The sequence below is a fragment of the Oncorhynchus clarkii genome, chromosome 9, assembly GCF_045791955.1.
Source record: "Oncorhynchus clarkii lewisi isolate Uvic-CL-2024 chromosome 9, UVic_Ocla_1.0, whole genome shotgun sequence".
Lineage (NCBI taxonomy): Eukaryota > Metazoa > Chordata > Actinopteri > Salmoniformes > Salmonidae > Oncorhynchus > Oncorhynchus clarkii.
The window spans coordinates 2,292,831-2,310,227 of record NC_092155.1 but is presented as its reverse complement, the minus strand read 5'-3'; the positions used below and the strand labels follow the sequence as shown (position 1 = coordinate 2,310,227).

Below are 17,397 nucleotides of genomic sequence, written 5' to 3'. Positions count from 1 at the left end.
AATATGTAAATACTATAACCATCAGTAACCATTATGAAGGACAGCATCACTAATGAATATGTAAATACTATAACCATCAGTAACCATTATGAAGGATAGCATCACTAATGAATATGTAAATAACAGTAGCATCAGTAACCATTATGAAGGATAGCATCACTAATGAATATGTAAATAACAGTAGCACCAGTAACCATTATGAAGGATAGCATCACTAATGAATATGTAAATAACAGTAGCATCAGTAACCATTATGAAGGACAGCATCACTAATGAATATGTAAATAACAGTAGCATCAGTAACCATTATGAAGGACAGCATCACTAATGAATATGTAAATAACAGTAGCATCAGTAACCATTATGAAGGATAGCATCACTAATGAATATGTAAATAACAGTAGCATCAGTAACCATTATGAAGGATAGCATCACTAATGAATATGTAAATAACAGTAGCATCAGTAACCATTATGAAGGACAGCATCACTAATGAATATGTAAATAACAGTAGCATCAGTAACCATTATGAAGAACAGCATCACTAATGAATATGTAAATAACAGTAGCATCAGTAACCATTATGAAGGATAGCATCACTAATGAATATGTAAATAACAGTAGCATCAGTAACCATTATGAAGGACAGCATCACTAATGAATATGTAAATAACAGTAGCATCAGTAACCATTATGAAGGACAGCATCATAGCATCACTAATGAATATGTAAATACTATAACCATCAGTAACCTCAAAGATGTCATCAATACACATTTCATGTGAATTAATCCCATAAAGAATGTTTTCTAGTGTAGCCTATGGAACATTGTGTTACAATGCTATTTGTTATTGATCTGATCTACTAATAGATGCAATCGATATGTATTGATATACATGATATATTTATCGATCGATAATAACGTCAGGATTCTAAAACTGCTTGACAATATTTACCTTCGACAAATGGCGAGACGTTCAGCTGGACAAACAGCTCTCAATGCAAGGTCCCATCCTGACAGGCATCACCCTCTATCTAGTGTAGAGGAGCCATCACCCTCTATCTAGTGTAGAGGAGCCATCACCCTCTATCTAGTGTAGAGGCGCCATCACCCTCTATCTAGTGTAGAGGAGGCATCACCCTCTATCTAGTGTAGAGGAGCCATCACCCTCTATCTAGTGTAGAGGAGCCATCACCCTCTATCTAGTGTAGAGGAGGCATCACCCTCTATCTTCGACTCTCCGGGTGAAAACTCAACACCAGACACTTTGCTGATTCCAGCCGTCAGTCGTTACTATGGCAATTTAAAATGGCGCTGACCATAGCTCAAATAAACCTTGTTGATGATCAACATACTAAATGTAGAGATGTTTTTACGTTAAATGAACATGGTCAGTATTAGTGGATTAAATACATCAAGGCCTTCTGCTTGTAACTGTACATACTGACAGGTTATTTTAGACCCTGTTGATTTAAAACCAGTCAGTTATCCAATAGTAATACATTCAACATGCATCAATCCACTGCACCTGTTGACCAATCAGCATCAATCCACTGCACCTGTTGACCAATCAGCATCAATCCACTGCACCTGTTGACCAATCAGCATCAATCCACTGAACCTGTTGACCAATCCTCATCGATCCCCTGCACCTGTTGACCAATCATCATTAATCCACTGAACCTGTTGACCAATCATCATTAATCCACTGAACCTGTTGACCAATCAGCATCAATCCCCTGCACCTGTTGACCAATCATCATTAATCCACTGAACCTGTTGACCAATCATCATTAATCCACTGACCCTGTTGACCAATCATCATCAATCCACTGCACCTGTTGACCAATCATCATCAATCCACTGCAACTGTTGACCAATCATCATCAATATACTGCACTTGAGGTTGGCCTATCATCATCAATCCACTGAACCTGAGGTTGGCCAATCATCATCAATCCACTGAACCTGAGGTTGGCCAATCATCATCAATCCACTGAACCTGAGGTTGGCCTATCATCATCAATCCACTGAACCTGAGGTTGGCCAATCATCATTAATCCACTGTACCTGAGGTTGGCCTATCATCATCAATCCACTGTACCTGAGGTTGACTTGCTGCTTATAGACCTTGTGTAATATCTTTAAATGGGTCAGCATGTCATTACCTGCTGATGACCTGTCTCCATAGATCTATATAACAGACTGATGACCTGTCTCTATAGATCTATATAACAGACTGATGACCTGTCTCTATAGATCTATATTACAGACTGATGACCTGTCTCCATAGATCTATATTACAGACTGATGACCTGTCTCCATAGATCTATATAACAGACTGATGACCTGTCTCTATAGATCTATATAACAGACTGATGACCTGTCTCCTGATGACCTGTCTCCATAGATCTATATAACAGACTGATGACCTGTCTCCATAGATCTATATAACAGACTGATGACCTGTCTCCTGATGACCTGTCTCCATAGCTCTATATTACAGACTGATGACCTGTCTCCTGATGACCTGTCTCCATAGCTCTATATAACAGACTGATGACCTGTCTCCATAGATCTATATAACAGACTGATGACCTGTCTCCATAGATCTATATAACAGACTGATGACCTGTCTCTATAGCTCTATATAACAGACTGATGACCTGTCTCCATAGCTCTATATAACAGACTGATGACCTGTCTCCATAGCTCTATATAACAGACTGATGACCTGTCTCCATAGCTCTATATAACAGACTAATGACCTGTCTCCATAGCTCTATATAAACAGACTGATGACCTGTCTCCATAGCTCTATATTACAGACTGATGACCTGTCTCCATAGCTCTATATAACAGACTAATGACCTGTCTCCATAGCTCTATATAAACAGACTGATGACCTGTCTCCATAACTCTATATAACAGACTGATGACCTGTCTCCTGATGACCTGTCTCCATAGCTCTATATAACAGACTAATGACCTGTCTCCATAGCTCTATATAAACAGACTGATGACCTGTCTCCATAGCTCTATATTACAGACTGATGACCTGTCTCCATAACTCTATATAACAGACTGATGACCTGTCTCCATAGCTCTATATAACAGACTAATGACCTGTCTCCATAGCTCTATATAACAGACTGATGACCTGTCTCCATAACTCTATATAACAGACTAATGACCTGTCTCCATAGCTCTATATAACAGACTGATGACCTGTCTCCTGATGACCTGTCTCCATAGCTCTATATAACAGACTGATGACCTGTCTCCATAACTCTATATAACAGACTGATGACCTGTCTCCATAGCTCTATATTACAGACTGATGATCTGTCTCCATAGCTCTATATAACAGATCGATGACCTGTCTCCATAGCTCTATATAACAGACTGATGACCTGTCTCCATAGCTCTATATAACAGACTGATGACCTGTCTCCATAGCTCTATATAACAGACTGATGACCTGTCTCCATAGCTCTCTATAACAGACTGATGACCTGTCTCCATAGCTCTATATAACAGACTGATGACCTGTCTCCTGATGATTGTCTCCATAGCTGATAGAAACAGAAGGAATATCCTCCCCAATGACACTACTAATAAGTGTCCTGATGAGGAAGAGACGTCTCCATTGTCCCTGAACAGCTTGAAGTGTTCAGTCAGAATGACAGAGACACTTTGTTCCCACCAGTCACATGTTCAATAATGATGACATCATAACAAGACCGGTTAATGACAGGGCCACTAGTCACATGTTCAATAATGATGACATCACAAGACCGGTTAATGACAGGGCCACTAGTCACATGTTCAATAATGATGACATCATAACAAGACCGGTTAATGACAGGGCCACTAGTCACATGTTCAATAATGATGACATCATAACAAGACCGGTTAATGACAGGGCCACTAGTCACATGTTCAATAATGATGACATAACAAGACCGGTTAATGACAGGGCCACTAGTCACATGTTCAATAATGATGACATAACAAGACCGGTTAATGACAGGGCCACTAGTCACATGTTCAATAAGACGTTCTGTTAACTTCAACAATACTGAACTGTTCTTGTTCTGCCGATGATATGTTGGAACCCATTATCAAGGAGACCTACAGTAGTTCAACACAGTGTAGATAGTAACCTGTTTGTTGAACACCAGTGAGTCTAAGAACAAAACCTGATACCTGGAGGACAATGTCTCTACCACAGGTCACCAAGGAAACAGTAACACTACCTATAATGTCTCTACCACAGGTCACCAAGGAAACAGTGACACTACCTATAATGTCTCTACCACAGGTCACCAAGGAAACAGTAACACTACCTATAATGTCTCTACCACAGGTCACCAAGGAAACAGTAACACTACCTATAATGTCTCTACCACAGGTTACCAAGGAAACAGTAACACTACCTATAATGTCTCTACCACAGGTCACCAAGGAAACAGTAACACTACCTATAATGTCTCTACCACAGGTCACCTAGGAAACAGTAACACTACCTATAATGTCTCTACCACAGGTCACCAAGGAAACAGTGCCACTACCTATAATGTCTCTACCACAGGTCACCAAGGAAACAGTAACACTACCTATAATGTCTCTACCACAGGTCACCAAGGAAACAGTGACACTACCTATAATGTCTCTACCACAGGTTACCAAGGAAACAGTAACACTACCTATAATGTCTCTACCACAGGTTACCAAGGAAACAGTAACACTACCTATAATGTCTCTACCACAGGTCACCAAGGAAACAGTAACACTACCTATAATGTCTCTACCACAGGTTACCAAGGAAACAGTAACACTACCTATGTCTCTAACACAGGTCACCAAGGAAACAGTAACACTACCTATAATGTCTCTACCACAGGTCACCAAGGAAACAGTGCCACTACCTATAATGTCTCTACCACAGGTCACCAAGGAAACAGTAACACTACCTATAATGTCTCTACCACAGGTCACCAAGGAAACAGTAACACTACCTATAATGTCTCTACCACAGGTCACCAAGGAAACAAACAGTGCCACTACCTATAATGTCTCTACCACAGGTCACCAAGGAAACAGTGCCACTACCTATAATGTCTGTACCACAGGTCACCAAGGAAACAGTAACACTACCTATAATGTCTCTACCACAGGTTACCAAGGAAACAGTAACACTACCTATAATGTCTCTACCACAGGTCACCAAGGAAACAGTAACACTACCTATAATGTCTCTAACACAGGTTACCAAGGAAACAAACAGTGCCACTACCTATAATGTCTCTACCACAGGTCACCAAGGAAACAGTAACACTACCTATAATGTCTCTACCACAGGTCACCAAGGAAACAAACAGTGCCACTACCTATAATGTCTCTACCACAGGTCACCAAGGAAACAGTAACACTACCTACAATGTCTCTACCACAGGTCACCAAGGAAACAGTAACACTACCTATAATGTCTCTACCACAGGTCACCAAGGAAACAGTAACACTACCTACAATGTCTCTACCACAGGTCACCAAGGAAACAGTAACACTACCTACAATGTCTCTACCACAGGTCACCAAGGAAACAGTAACACTACCTATAATGTCTCTACCACAGGTCACCAAGGAAACAGTAACACTACCTACAATGTCTCTACCACAGGTCACCAAGGAAACAGTAACACTACCTATAATGTCTCTACCACAGGTCACCAAGGAAACAGTGACACTACCTACAATGTCTCTACCACAGGTTACCAAGGAAACAGTGACACTACCTACAATGTCTCTACCACAGGTTACCAAGGAAGCAGTGACACTACCTAGTAACATTCAATAATGTTAAAATATTACACTGGAGTCACATTCTCACACAATGATGTCATAGTTTAGTAAAACAAGAAATCATCAATACATGGAAAATACCATTCAACTGTATATACATGATCAATATATAATATACAGTGGGTCTGGAATTATAGACACCCTTGATAAGGATAATAATGACTGTATAAAATACATCAATATATAATATACAGTGGGGTCTGGAATTATAGACACCCCTGATAAAGATAATAATTACTGTATATACATGATCAATATATAATATACAGTGGGTCTGTAATTATAGACACCCCTGATAAAGATAATAATGACTGTATATACATGTTCAATATATAATATACAGTGGGGTCTGGAATTATAGACACCCCTGATAAAGATAATAATGACTGTATAAATACATCAATATATAATATACAGTGGGGTCTGGAATTATAGACACCCCTGATAAAGATAATAATGACTGTATTAAATAAATAAATTAAATACTGAGCTCTTGATCTGATTAAAATATTTATTTTCTCAAAAGGGGTAGAGGTCTAAATTATTGACAACCCTAAAGATTCAGGAATTCATAGTAAATACAACACCAAACTCCTGAAGATTTAAAACAGAAGCTGACAGGTTGAAGCTACAATAGAAGCTGACAGGGTGAAGCTACAATAAAAGCTGACAGGGTGAAGCTACAATAGAAGCTGACAGGGTGAAGCTACAATAGAAGCTGACAGGTTGAAGCTGACAGGTTGAAGCTACAACAGAAGCTGACAGGTTGAAGCTACAATAGAAGCTGACAGGTTGAAGCTACAATAGAAGCTGACAGGTTGAAGCTACAATAGAAGCTGACAGGTTGAAGCTACAATAGAAGCTGACTGGTTGAAGCTACAATAGAAGCTGACAGGTTGAAGCTATAATAGAAGCTGACAGGTTGAAGCTACAATAGAAGCTGACAGGTTGAAGCTACAATAGAAGCTGACAGACATTAGTCCGGTGGTCTGGTTGATATACCTGATGATCAGGTACTGGACATAAGAGAGTCTGTAACAGGAGACATTAGTCCTGTGGTCTGGTTGATATACCTGATGATCAGGTACTGGACATAAGAGAGTCTGTAACAGGAGACATTAGTCCGGTGGTCTGGTTGATATACCTGATGATCAGGTACTGGACATAAGAGAGTCTGTAACAGGAGACATTAGTCCTGTGGTCTGGTTGATATACCTGATGATCAGGTACTGGACATAAGAGAGTCTGTAACAGATTCTACCAGGAGACATTAGTCCTGTGGTCTGGTGGATATACCTGATGATCAGGTACTGGACATAAGAGAGTCTGTAACAGATTCTACCAGGAGACATTAGTCCTGTGGTCTGGTGGATATACCTGATGATCAGGTACTGGACATAAGAGAGTCTGTAACAGGAGACATTAGTCCTGTGGTCTGGTTGATATACCTGATGATCAGGTACTGGACATAAGAGAGTCTGTAACAGATTCTACCAGGAGACATTAGTCCTGTGGTCTGGTGGATATACCTGATGATCAGGTACTGGACATAAGAGAGTCTGTAACAGATTCTACCAGGAGACATTAGTCCTGTGGTCTGGTGGATATACCTGATGATCAGGTACTGGACATAAGAGAGTCTGTAACAGGAGACATTAGTCCTGTGGTCTGGTTGATATACCTGATGATCAGGTACTGGACATAAGAGAGTCTGTAACAGGAGACATTAGTCCTGTGGTCTGGTGGATATACCTGATGATCAGGTACTGGACATAAGAGAGTCTGTAACAGGAGACATTAGTCCTGTGGTCTGGTTGGATATACCTGATGATCAGGTACTGGACATAAGAGAGTCTGTAACAGGAGACATTAGTCCTGTGGTCTGGTTGATATACCTGATGATCAGGTACTGGACATAAGAGAGTCTGTAACAGGAGACATTAGTCCTGTGGTCTGGTTGATATACCTGATGATCAGGTACTGGACATAAGAGAGTCTGTAACAGGAGACATTAGTCCTGTGGTCTGGTTGATATACCTGATTATCAGGTACTGGACATAAGAGAGTCTGTAACAGGAGACATTAGTCCTGTGGTCTGGTTGATATACCTGATTATCAGGTACTGGACATAAGAGAGTCTGTAACAGGAGACATCAGTCCTGTGGTCTGGTTGATATACCTGATGATCAGGTACTGGACATAAGAGAGTCTGTAACAGGAGACATTAGTCCTGTGGTCTGGTTGATATACCTGATGATCAGGTACTGGACATAAGAGAGTCTGTAACGGGAGACATTAGACCATCATTCCATTCAATTCAACTCAGTTTCCTGAGGGGGATGAGAAAGACATTGTTTATGGGGAAAACATATATAGAATAACCAAGAAATGGATATAAACCCATAACAGACATGGGTAGTGAAACTTAGTAACACACACTCTCTATAGTTATAGTCTCTATAGTAACTCAGCTCTATAGTTGTAGTCTCTCTACAGTAACACAGCTCTATAGTTATAGTCTCTCTATAGTAACTCAGCTCTATAGTTATAGTCTCTCTATAGTTATAGCCTCTCTATAGTAACTCAGCTCTATAGTTATTGTCTCTCTATAGTTATAGTCTCTCTATAGTTATAGTCTCTCTATAGTTATAGTCTCTCTATAGTTATAGTCTCTCTATAGTTATAGTCTCTCTATAGTTATAGTCTCTCTATAGTTATAGTCTCTCTGTAGTAACTCAGCTCTATAGTTATAGTCTCTCTATAGTTATAGTCTCTCTATAGTAACTCAGCTCTATAGTTATAGTCTCACTATAGTAACTCAGCTCTATAGTTATAGTCTCTCTATAGTTATAGTCTCTCTATAGTTATAGTCTCTCTATAGTAACTCAGCTCTATAGTTATAGTCTCTCTATAGTTATAGTCTCTCTATAGTAACTCAGCTCTATAGTTATAGTCTCTCTATAGTTATAGTCTCTATAGTAACTCAGCTCTATAGTTATAGTCTCTCTATAGTTATAGCCTCTCTATAGTAACTCAGCTCTATAGTTATAGTCTCTCTATAGTAACTCAGCTCTATAGTTATAGTCTCTCTATAGTAACTCAGCTCTATAGTTATAGTCTCTCTATAGTTATAGTCTCTCTACAGTAACACAGCTCTATAGTTATAGTCTCTCTATAGTTATAGTCTCTATATAGTTATAGTCTCTATATAGTTATAGCCTCTCTATAGTAACTCAGCTCTATAGTTATAGTCTCTCTATAGTAACTCAGCTCTATAGTTATAGTCTCTCTATAGTTATAGTCTCTCTACAGTAACACAGCTCTATAGTTATAGTCTCTCTATAGTTATAGTCTCTATATAGTTATAGAGTATATAGTTATAGAGTTATAGAGTATATAGTATCTCTATAGTTATAGTCTCTCTATAGTTATAGTCTCTCTATAGTAACTCAGCTCTATAGTTATAGTCTCTCTATAGTAACCCAGCTCTATAGTTATCGTCTCTCTATAGAAACTCAGCTCTATAGTTATAGTCTCTCTATAGTTATAGTCTCTCTATAGTAACTCAGCTCTATAGTTATAGTCTCTCTATAGTTATAGTCTCTCTATAGTAACTCAGTTCTATAGTTATAGTCTCTCTATAGTTATAGTCTCTATAGTAACTCAGCTCTATAGTTATAGTCTCTCTATAGTTATAGCCTCTCTATAGTAACTCAGCTCTATAGTTATAGTCTCTCTATAGTAACTCAGCTCTATAGTTATAGTCTCTCTATAGTTATAGTCTCTCTACAGTAACACAGCTCTATAGTTATAGTCTCTCTATAGTTATAGTCTCTATATAGTTATAGTCTCTATATAGTTATAGCCTCTCTATAGTAACTCAGCTCTATAGTTATAGTCTCTCTATAGTAACTCAGCTCTATAGTTATAGTCTCTCTATAGTTATAGTCTCTCTACAGTAACACAGCTCTATAGTTATAGTCTCTCTATAGTTATAGTCTCTATATAGTTATAGAGTATATAGTTATAGAGTTATAGAGTATATAGTATCTCTATAGTTATAGTCTCTCTATAGTTATAGTCTCTCTATAGTAACTCAGCTCTATAGTTATAGTCTCTCTATAGTAACCCAGCTCTATAGTTATCGTCTCTCTATAGAAACTCAGCTCTATAGTTATAGTCTCTCTATAGTTATAGTCTCTCTATAGTAACTCAGCTCTATAGTTATAGTCTCTCTATAGTTATAGTCTCTCTATAGTAACTCAGCTCTATAGTTATAGTCTCTCTATATTTATAGTCTCTCTATAGTAACTCAGCTCTATAGTTATAGTCTCTCTATAGTTATAGTCTCTCTATAGTAACCCAGCTCTTTAGTTATAGTCTCTCTATAGTAACTCAGCTCTATAGTTATAGTCTCTCTATAGTAACTCAGCTCTATAGTTAGTATCTCTATAGTAACTCAGCTCTATAGTTATAGTCTCTCTATAGTAACTCAGATCTATAGTTGTAGTCTCTCTATAGTTATAGTCTCTATACAGTTATAGTCTCTCTATAGTAACTCAGCTCTATAGTTATAGTTATAGTCTCTCTATAGTAACTCAGCTCTATAGTTATAGTCTCTCTATAGTAACTCAGCTCTATAGTTGTAGTCTCTCTATAGTTATAGTCTCTCTATAGTTATAGTCTCTCTACAGTAACACAGCTCTATAGTTATAGTCTCTCTATAGTTATAGTCTCTATATAGTTATAGTCTCTATATAGTTATAGTCTCTATATAGTTATAGTCTCTATATAGTTATAGTCTCTCTATAGTAACTCAGCTCTATAGTTATAGTTATAGTCTCTCTATAGTAACTCAGCTCTATAGTTATAGTCTCTCTATAGTAACTCAGCTCTATAGTTGTAGTCTCTCTATAGTTATAGTCTCTCTATAGTTGTAGCCTCTCTATAGTAACTCAGCTCTATAGTTATAGTCTCTCTATAGTAACTCAGCTCTATAGTTATAGTCTCTATATAGTTATAGTATCTCTATGGTTATAGTCTCTCTATAGTTTTAGTCTCTCTATAGTAACTCAGCTCTATAGTTATAGTCTCTCTATAGTAACCCAGCTCTATAGTTATCGTCTCTCTATAGAAACTCAGCTCTATAGTTATAGTCTCTCTATAGTTATAGTCTCTCTATAGTAACTCAGCTCTATAGTTATAGTCTCTCTATAGTAACCCAGCTCTATAGTTATAGTCTCTCTATAGTAACTCAGCTCTATAGTTGTAGTCTCTCTATAGTTATAGTCTCTATATAGTTATAGTCTCTCTATAATAACCTTATAGCATATAGTTATAGTCTCTCTATAGTAACCCAGCCCTTTAGTTATAGTCTCTCTATAGTAACTCAGCTCTATAGTTGTAGTCTCTATATAGTTATAGTCTCTCTATAGTAACTCAGCTCTATAGTTATAGTATCTCTATAGTTATAGTCTCTATAGTAACCCTATAGCATATAGTTATAGTCTCTCTATAGTAACCCTATAGCATATAGTTATAGTCTCTCTATAGTTATAGTCTCTCTATAGTAACTCAGCTCTATAGTTATAGTCTCTCTATAGTAACCCTATAGCATATAGTTATTGTCTATAGTAACTCTTCCTCCCCTCTCCAGCTCATCCAGATTATCATTCTGTGGTCGAGGACCCAGTAAAGGTTTCTTCTCAGGTAAAGACCCTGAACCAGGTAAAGACTCCATCTCCATCTCAGGAACAGACTTCCTCCCTGAACCAGGTAAAGACTCCATCTCAGGAGCAGACTTCCTCCCTGAACCAGGTAAAGACTCCATCTCCCTCTCAGGAACAGACTTCCTCCCTGAACCAGGTAAAGACTCCATCTCAGGAGCAGACTTCCTCCCTGAACCAGGAGCAGACTTCCTCCCTGAACCAGGAGCAGAATTCCTCCCTGAACCAGGAGCAGACTTCCTCCCTGAACCAGGTAAAGACTCCATCTCCATCTCAGGAGCAGACTTCCTCCCTGAACCAGGTAAAGACTCCATCTCCATCTCAGGAACAGACTTCCTCCCTGAACCAGGTAAAGACTCCATCTCCTTCTCAGGAACAGACTTCCTCCCTGAACCAGGAGCTGACTTCCTCCCTGAACCAGGTAAAGACTCCATCTCCATCTCAGGAGCAGACTTCCTCCCTGAACCAGGAGCAGACTTCCTCCCTGAACCAGGAGCAGACTTCCTCCCTGAACCAGGTAAAGACTCCATCTCCTTCTCAGGAACAGACTTCCTCCCTGAACCAGGTAAAGACTCCATCTCCTTCTCAGGAACAGACTTCCTCCCTGAACTAGGTAAAGACTCCATCTCAGGAGCAGACTTCCTCCCTGAACCAGGAGCAGACTTCCTCCCTGAACCAGGAGCAGACTTCCTCCCTGAACCAGGTAAAGACTCCATCTCCTTCTCAGGAACAGACTTCCTCCCTGAACCAGGTAAAGACTCCATCTCAGGAGCAGACTTCCTCCCTGAACCAGGAGCACACTTCCTCCCTGAACCAGGTAAAGACTCCATCTCCTTCTCAGGAACAGACTTCCTCCCTGAACCAGGTAAAGACTCCATCTCCTTCTCAGGAACAGACTTCCTCCCTGAACCAGGTAAAGACTCCATCTCCCTCTCAGGAACAGACTTCCTCCCTGAACCAGGTAAAGTCTCCATCTCCTTCTCAGGAACAGACTTCCTCCCTGAACCAGGTAAAGACTCCATCTCCATCTCAGGAACAGACTTCCTCCCTGAACCAGGTAAAGACTCCATCTCCTTCTCAGGAACAGACTTCCTCCCAGGTAAAGACTCCATCCCTTCTATCCTCTCAGACTCTATTAAAGAGAGAAAGGAACAACATCAGAATAAACTGACCAGACAGAGAGACAGATAGATATATATAATAAACTGACCAGTAATTGTAGAAACATTAGAATCATAAAGACTGCGATTACTTTGGGAAGGATTCTGTGTTTCCCGTTGACCTCCTGGAGAGGTGGAGAGGGATTGGATGGTCTCTTTAGCTTTCCCTGAGGACAAGAACAGATAGTCAGAACACACATGTTGGTGAGTAAACCTTAACATGACAATGCAGACAGACAAACAACTTACTCAGTTCTTCTTTGAGTCCATCTGGTGTAAAAATAAAACAAAGATAGTGAGATAGTGATAATTAAATAATCATTGAATGATGAGATGTATACACTACATGACCAAAAGTATGTGGACACCTGCTCATTGAACATCTCATTCCAGAATCATGGGCATTAATATGGCGTTGGTCCCCCTTTGGTGCTATAGCAGCCTCCACTCTTCTGGGAGGGCTTTCCACTAGATGTTGGAACATTGCTGTGGGGACTTGCTTCCATTCAGCCACAAAAGCATTAGTGAGGGCTAGCTCTCTCTCTCTCTCTCTCTCTCTCTCCGTGTTAACCCTCGCAAGGCTGCAGGCCCAGACGGCATCCCCAGCCGCGCCCTCAGAGCATGCGCAGACCAGCTGGCTGGTGTGTTTACGGACATATTCAATCAATCCCTATCCCAGTCTGCTGTTCACACATGCTTCAAGAGGGCCACCATTGTTCCTGTTCCCAAGAAAGCTAAGGTAACTGAGCTAAATTACTATCGCCGCGTAGCACTTCATAATGAAGTGCTTTGAGAGACTAGTCAAGGATTGTATCACCTAGACCTACAATTTGCTTCCAACTCAATCATCAAGTTTGCAGACGACACTACATTGGTAGGCTTGATTACCAACAACGACGAGACGGCCTACAGGGAGAAGATGAGGGCACTCGGAGTGTGGTGTCAGGAAAATAACCTCACACTCAACGTCAACAAAACAAAGGAGGTGATCGTGGACTTCAGGTAACAGCAGAGGGTGCACCCCGCTATCCACATCGACGGGACAGTAGTGGAGAAGGTGGAAAGTTAAACTACCTGTCCCAGACCTGCTGGTTTCAACTCTCTAGAGACAGCAGGAGCGGTAGAGATACTCTGAATGATCGGCTATGAAAAGCCATGAAAAGCCAGCTGACCTGTTGCACCCTCGACAACCACTGTGATTATTATTATTTGACCCTGCTGGTCATCTATGAACATTTGAGCATCTTGGCCATGTTCTGTTAAAATCTCCATCCAGTACAGCCAGAAGAGGACTGGTCACCCCTCAGAGCCTGGTTCCTCTGGTCTACCCAGTACAGCCAGTATAGGACTGGTCACCCCTCAGAGCCTGGTTCCTCTCTACCCAGTATAGCCAGAAGAGGACTGATCACCCCTCAGAGCCTGGTTCCTCTGGTCTACCCAGTACAGCCAGTATAGGACTGGTCACCCCTCAGAGCCTGGTTCCTCTGGTCTACCCAATACAGCCAGTAGAGGACTGGTCACCCCTCAGAGCCTGGTTCCTCTCTACCCAGTACAGCCAGTAGAGGACTGATCACCCCTCAGAGCCTGGTTCCTCTGGTCTACCCAGTCCAGCCAGTAGAGGACTGATCACCCCTCATAGCCTGGTTCCTCTCTAGGTTTTATCATAGGTTCCTGCCTATCTAGGGAGTTTTTCCTAGCCACCGTGCTTCTACATCTGCATTGCTTGCTGTTTGGGGTTTTAGATTGATCGATTGATGCTGGGCGATTAGGCCTGAGGTCAGGGCTCAGTTCTTCCATACCGATCTCGTGTTCCAATTCATCCCAAAGGTGTTCGATGGGGTGCAGGCCAGTCGAGTTCTTGATCAGTTGGCACTATATACACTGCTCAAAAAAATTAAGACATCCTAGATCTGAATGAATGAAATATTCTTATTAAATACTTTTTTCTTTACATAGTTGAAAGTGCTGACAACAAAATCACACAAAAATGATCAATGGAAATCAAATGTATCAACCCATGATATGCTATGGACTGTTATATGATAACTATAGAGCTGAGTTACTATAGAGAGACTATAACTATAGAGAGACTATAACTATAGAGCTGAGTTTCTATAGAGAGACTATAACTATAGAGCTGGGTTACTATAGAGAGACTATAACTATAGAGCTGAGTTACTATAGAGAGACTATAACCATAGAGATACTATAACTATATAGAGTCTGGATTTGGAGTCACACTCAAAATTAAAGTGGAAAACCACACTACAAGCTGATCCAACTTTGATGTAATGTCCTTAAAACAAGTCAAAATGAGGCTCAGTAGTGTGTGTGGCCTCCACGTGCCTGTGTGACCTCCCTACAATGCCTGGGCATGCTCCTGATGAGGTAGTGGATGGTCTCCTGAGGGATCTCCTCCCAGACCTGGACTAAAGCATCCGCCAACTCCTGGACAGTCTGTGGTGCAACTGTTGGTGGATGGAGCGAGACATGATGTCTCAGATGTGCTCAATTGGATTCAGGTCTGGGGAACGGGCGGGCCAGTCCATAGCATCAATGCCTTCCTCTTGCAGGAACTGCTGACACACTCCAACCACATGAGGTCTAGCATTGTCTTGCATTAGGAGGAACCCAGGGCCAACCGCACCAGCATATGGTCTCACAAGGGGTCTGATGATCTCATCTCGGTACCTAATGGCAGTCAGGCTACCTCTGGCGAGCACATGGAGGCCTGTGCGGCCCCCCAAAGAAATGCCACCCCACACCATGACTGACCCACCGCCAAACCGGTCATGCTGGAGGATGTTGCAGGCAGCAGAACGTTCTCCACGGCGTCTCCAGACTCTGTCACGTCTGTCACGTGCTCAGTGTGATCCTGCTTTCATCTGTGAAGAGCACAGGGCGCCAGTGGCGAATTTGCAAATCTTGGTGTTCTCTGGCAAATGCCAAACGTCCTGCATGGTGTTGGGCTGTAAGCACAACCCCCACCTGTGGACGTCGGGCCCTCATACCACCCTGATGGAGTCTGTTTCTGACTGTTTGAGCAGACACATGCACATGTGGCCTGCTGGAGGTCATTTTGCAGGGCTCTGGCAGTGCTCCTCCTGCTCCTCCTTGCACAAAGGCGGAGGTAGCAGTCCTGCTGCTGGGTTGTTGCCCTCCTACGGCCTCCTCCACGTCTCCTGATGTACTGGCCTGTCTCCTGGTAGCGCCTCCATGCTCTGGACACTACGCTGACAGACACAGCAAGCCTTCTTGCCACAGCTCGCATTGATGTGCCATCCTGGATGAGCTGCACTACCTGAGCCACTTGTGTGGGTTGTAGACTCCGTCTCATGCTACCACTAGAGTGAAAGCACTGCCAGCATTCAAAAGTGACCAAAACATCAGCCAGGAAGCATAGGAACTGAAAAGTGGTCTGTGGTCACCCCCTGCAGAACCACTCCTTTATTTGGGGTGTCTTGCTAATTGCCTATAATTTCCACCTGTTGTCTATTCCATTGGCACAACAGCATGTGAAATTTATTGTCAATTAGTGTTGCTTCCTAAGTGGACAGTTTGATTTCACAGAAGTGTGATTGACTTGGGGTTACATTGTGTTGTTTAAGTGTTCCCTTTATTTTTTTGAGCAGTGTGTATAGTGTAGTTAACCAGTGTTGTTAACCAGTTTAATATATCGTGTAGTTAATCAGTGTAATATATAGTGTAGTTAACCCGTGTAATGTATAGTATAGTTAATCATTGTAATATATAGTGTAGTTATTATATAGTGTAGTTAACCCGTGTAATATATAGTGTAGTTAATCCGTGTAATGTATAGTATAGTTAATCATTGTAATATATAGTGTAGTTATTATATAGTGTAGTTAACCAGTGTAATATATAGTGTAGTTAATATATAGTGTAGTTAATATATAGTGTAGTTAACCAGTGTAATATATAGTGTAGTTAATATATAGTGTAGTTAATATATAGTGTAGTTAACCAGTGTAATATATAGTGTAGTTAATATATAGTGTAGTTAATATATAGTGTAGTTAACCAGTGTAATATATACTGTAGTTAATATATAGTGTAGTTAACCATTGTAATATATAGTGTAGTTAATCAGTGTAATATATAGTGTAGTTAACCAGTGTAATATATAGTGCAGTTATTATATAGTGTAGTTAACCAGTGTAATATATAGTGTAGTTAATCAGTGTAATGTATAGTGTAGTTAATCAGTGTAATATATAGTGTAGTTAATCAGTGTAATATATAGTGTAGTTAATCAGTGTAATATATAGTGTAGTTAATCAGTGTAATATATAGTGTAGTTAATATATAGTGTAGTTAACCAGTGTAATATATAGTGTAGTTAATATATAGTGTAGTTAATATATAGTGTAGTTAACCAGTGAAATATATTGCATAGTTAACCTGTGTAATATATAGTGTAGTTAACCAGTGTAATATATAGTGTAGTTAATCAGTGTAATATATAGTGTAGTTAACCAGTGTAATATATAGTGTAGTTAATCAGTGTAATATATAGTGTAGTTAACCAGTGTAATATATAGTGTAGTTAATCAGTGTAATATATAGTGTAGTTAGTCAGTGTAATATATAGTGTAGTTAACCAGTGTAATATAGAGTGTAGTTA

The 17,397-nt window shown here is 40.2% G+C and overlaps 1 protein-coding gene across 1 annotated transcript in view; it reads right to left on the bottom strand.

Annotated features, from left to right (window-relative positions):
- Positions 1-11,474: 11,474 nt before the first annotated feature.
- The window catches only part of LOC139417004 (uncharacterized), a 49,234-nt gene continuing 43,311 nt past the window's right edge, over positions 11,475-17,397 (bottom strand). The window contains exons 12-14 of the mRNA XM_071166237.1: positions 13,002-13,022; positions 12,845-12,919; positions 11,475-12,724 (exon numbers count right to left, since the gene is read on the bottom strand). Coding sequence (XP_071022338.1) covers positions 11,475-12,724; positions 12,845-12,919; positions 13,002-13,022 — 1,346 coding nt within the window. The remainder of the gene's footprint in view (positions 12,725-12,844; positions 12,920-13,001; positions 13,023-17,397) is intronic.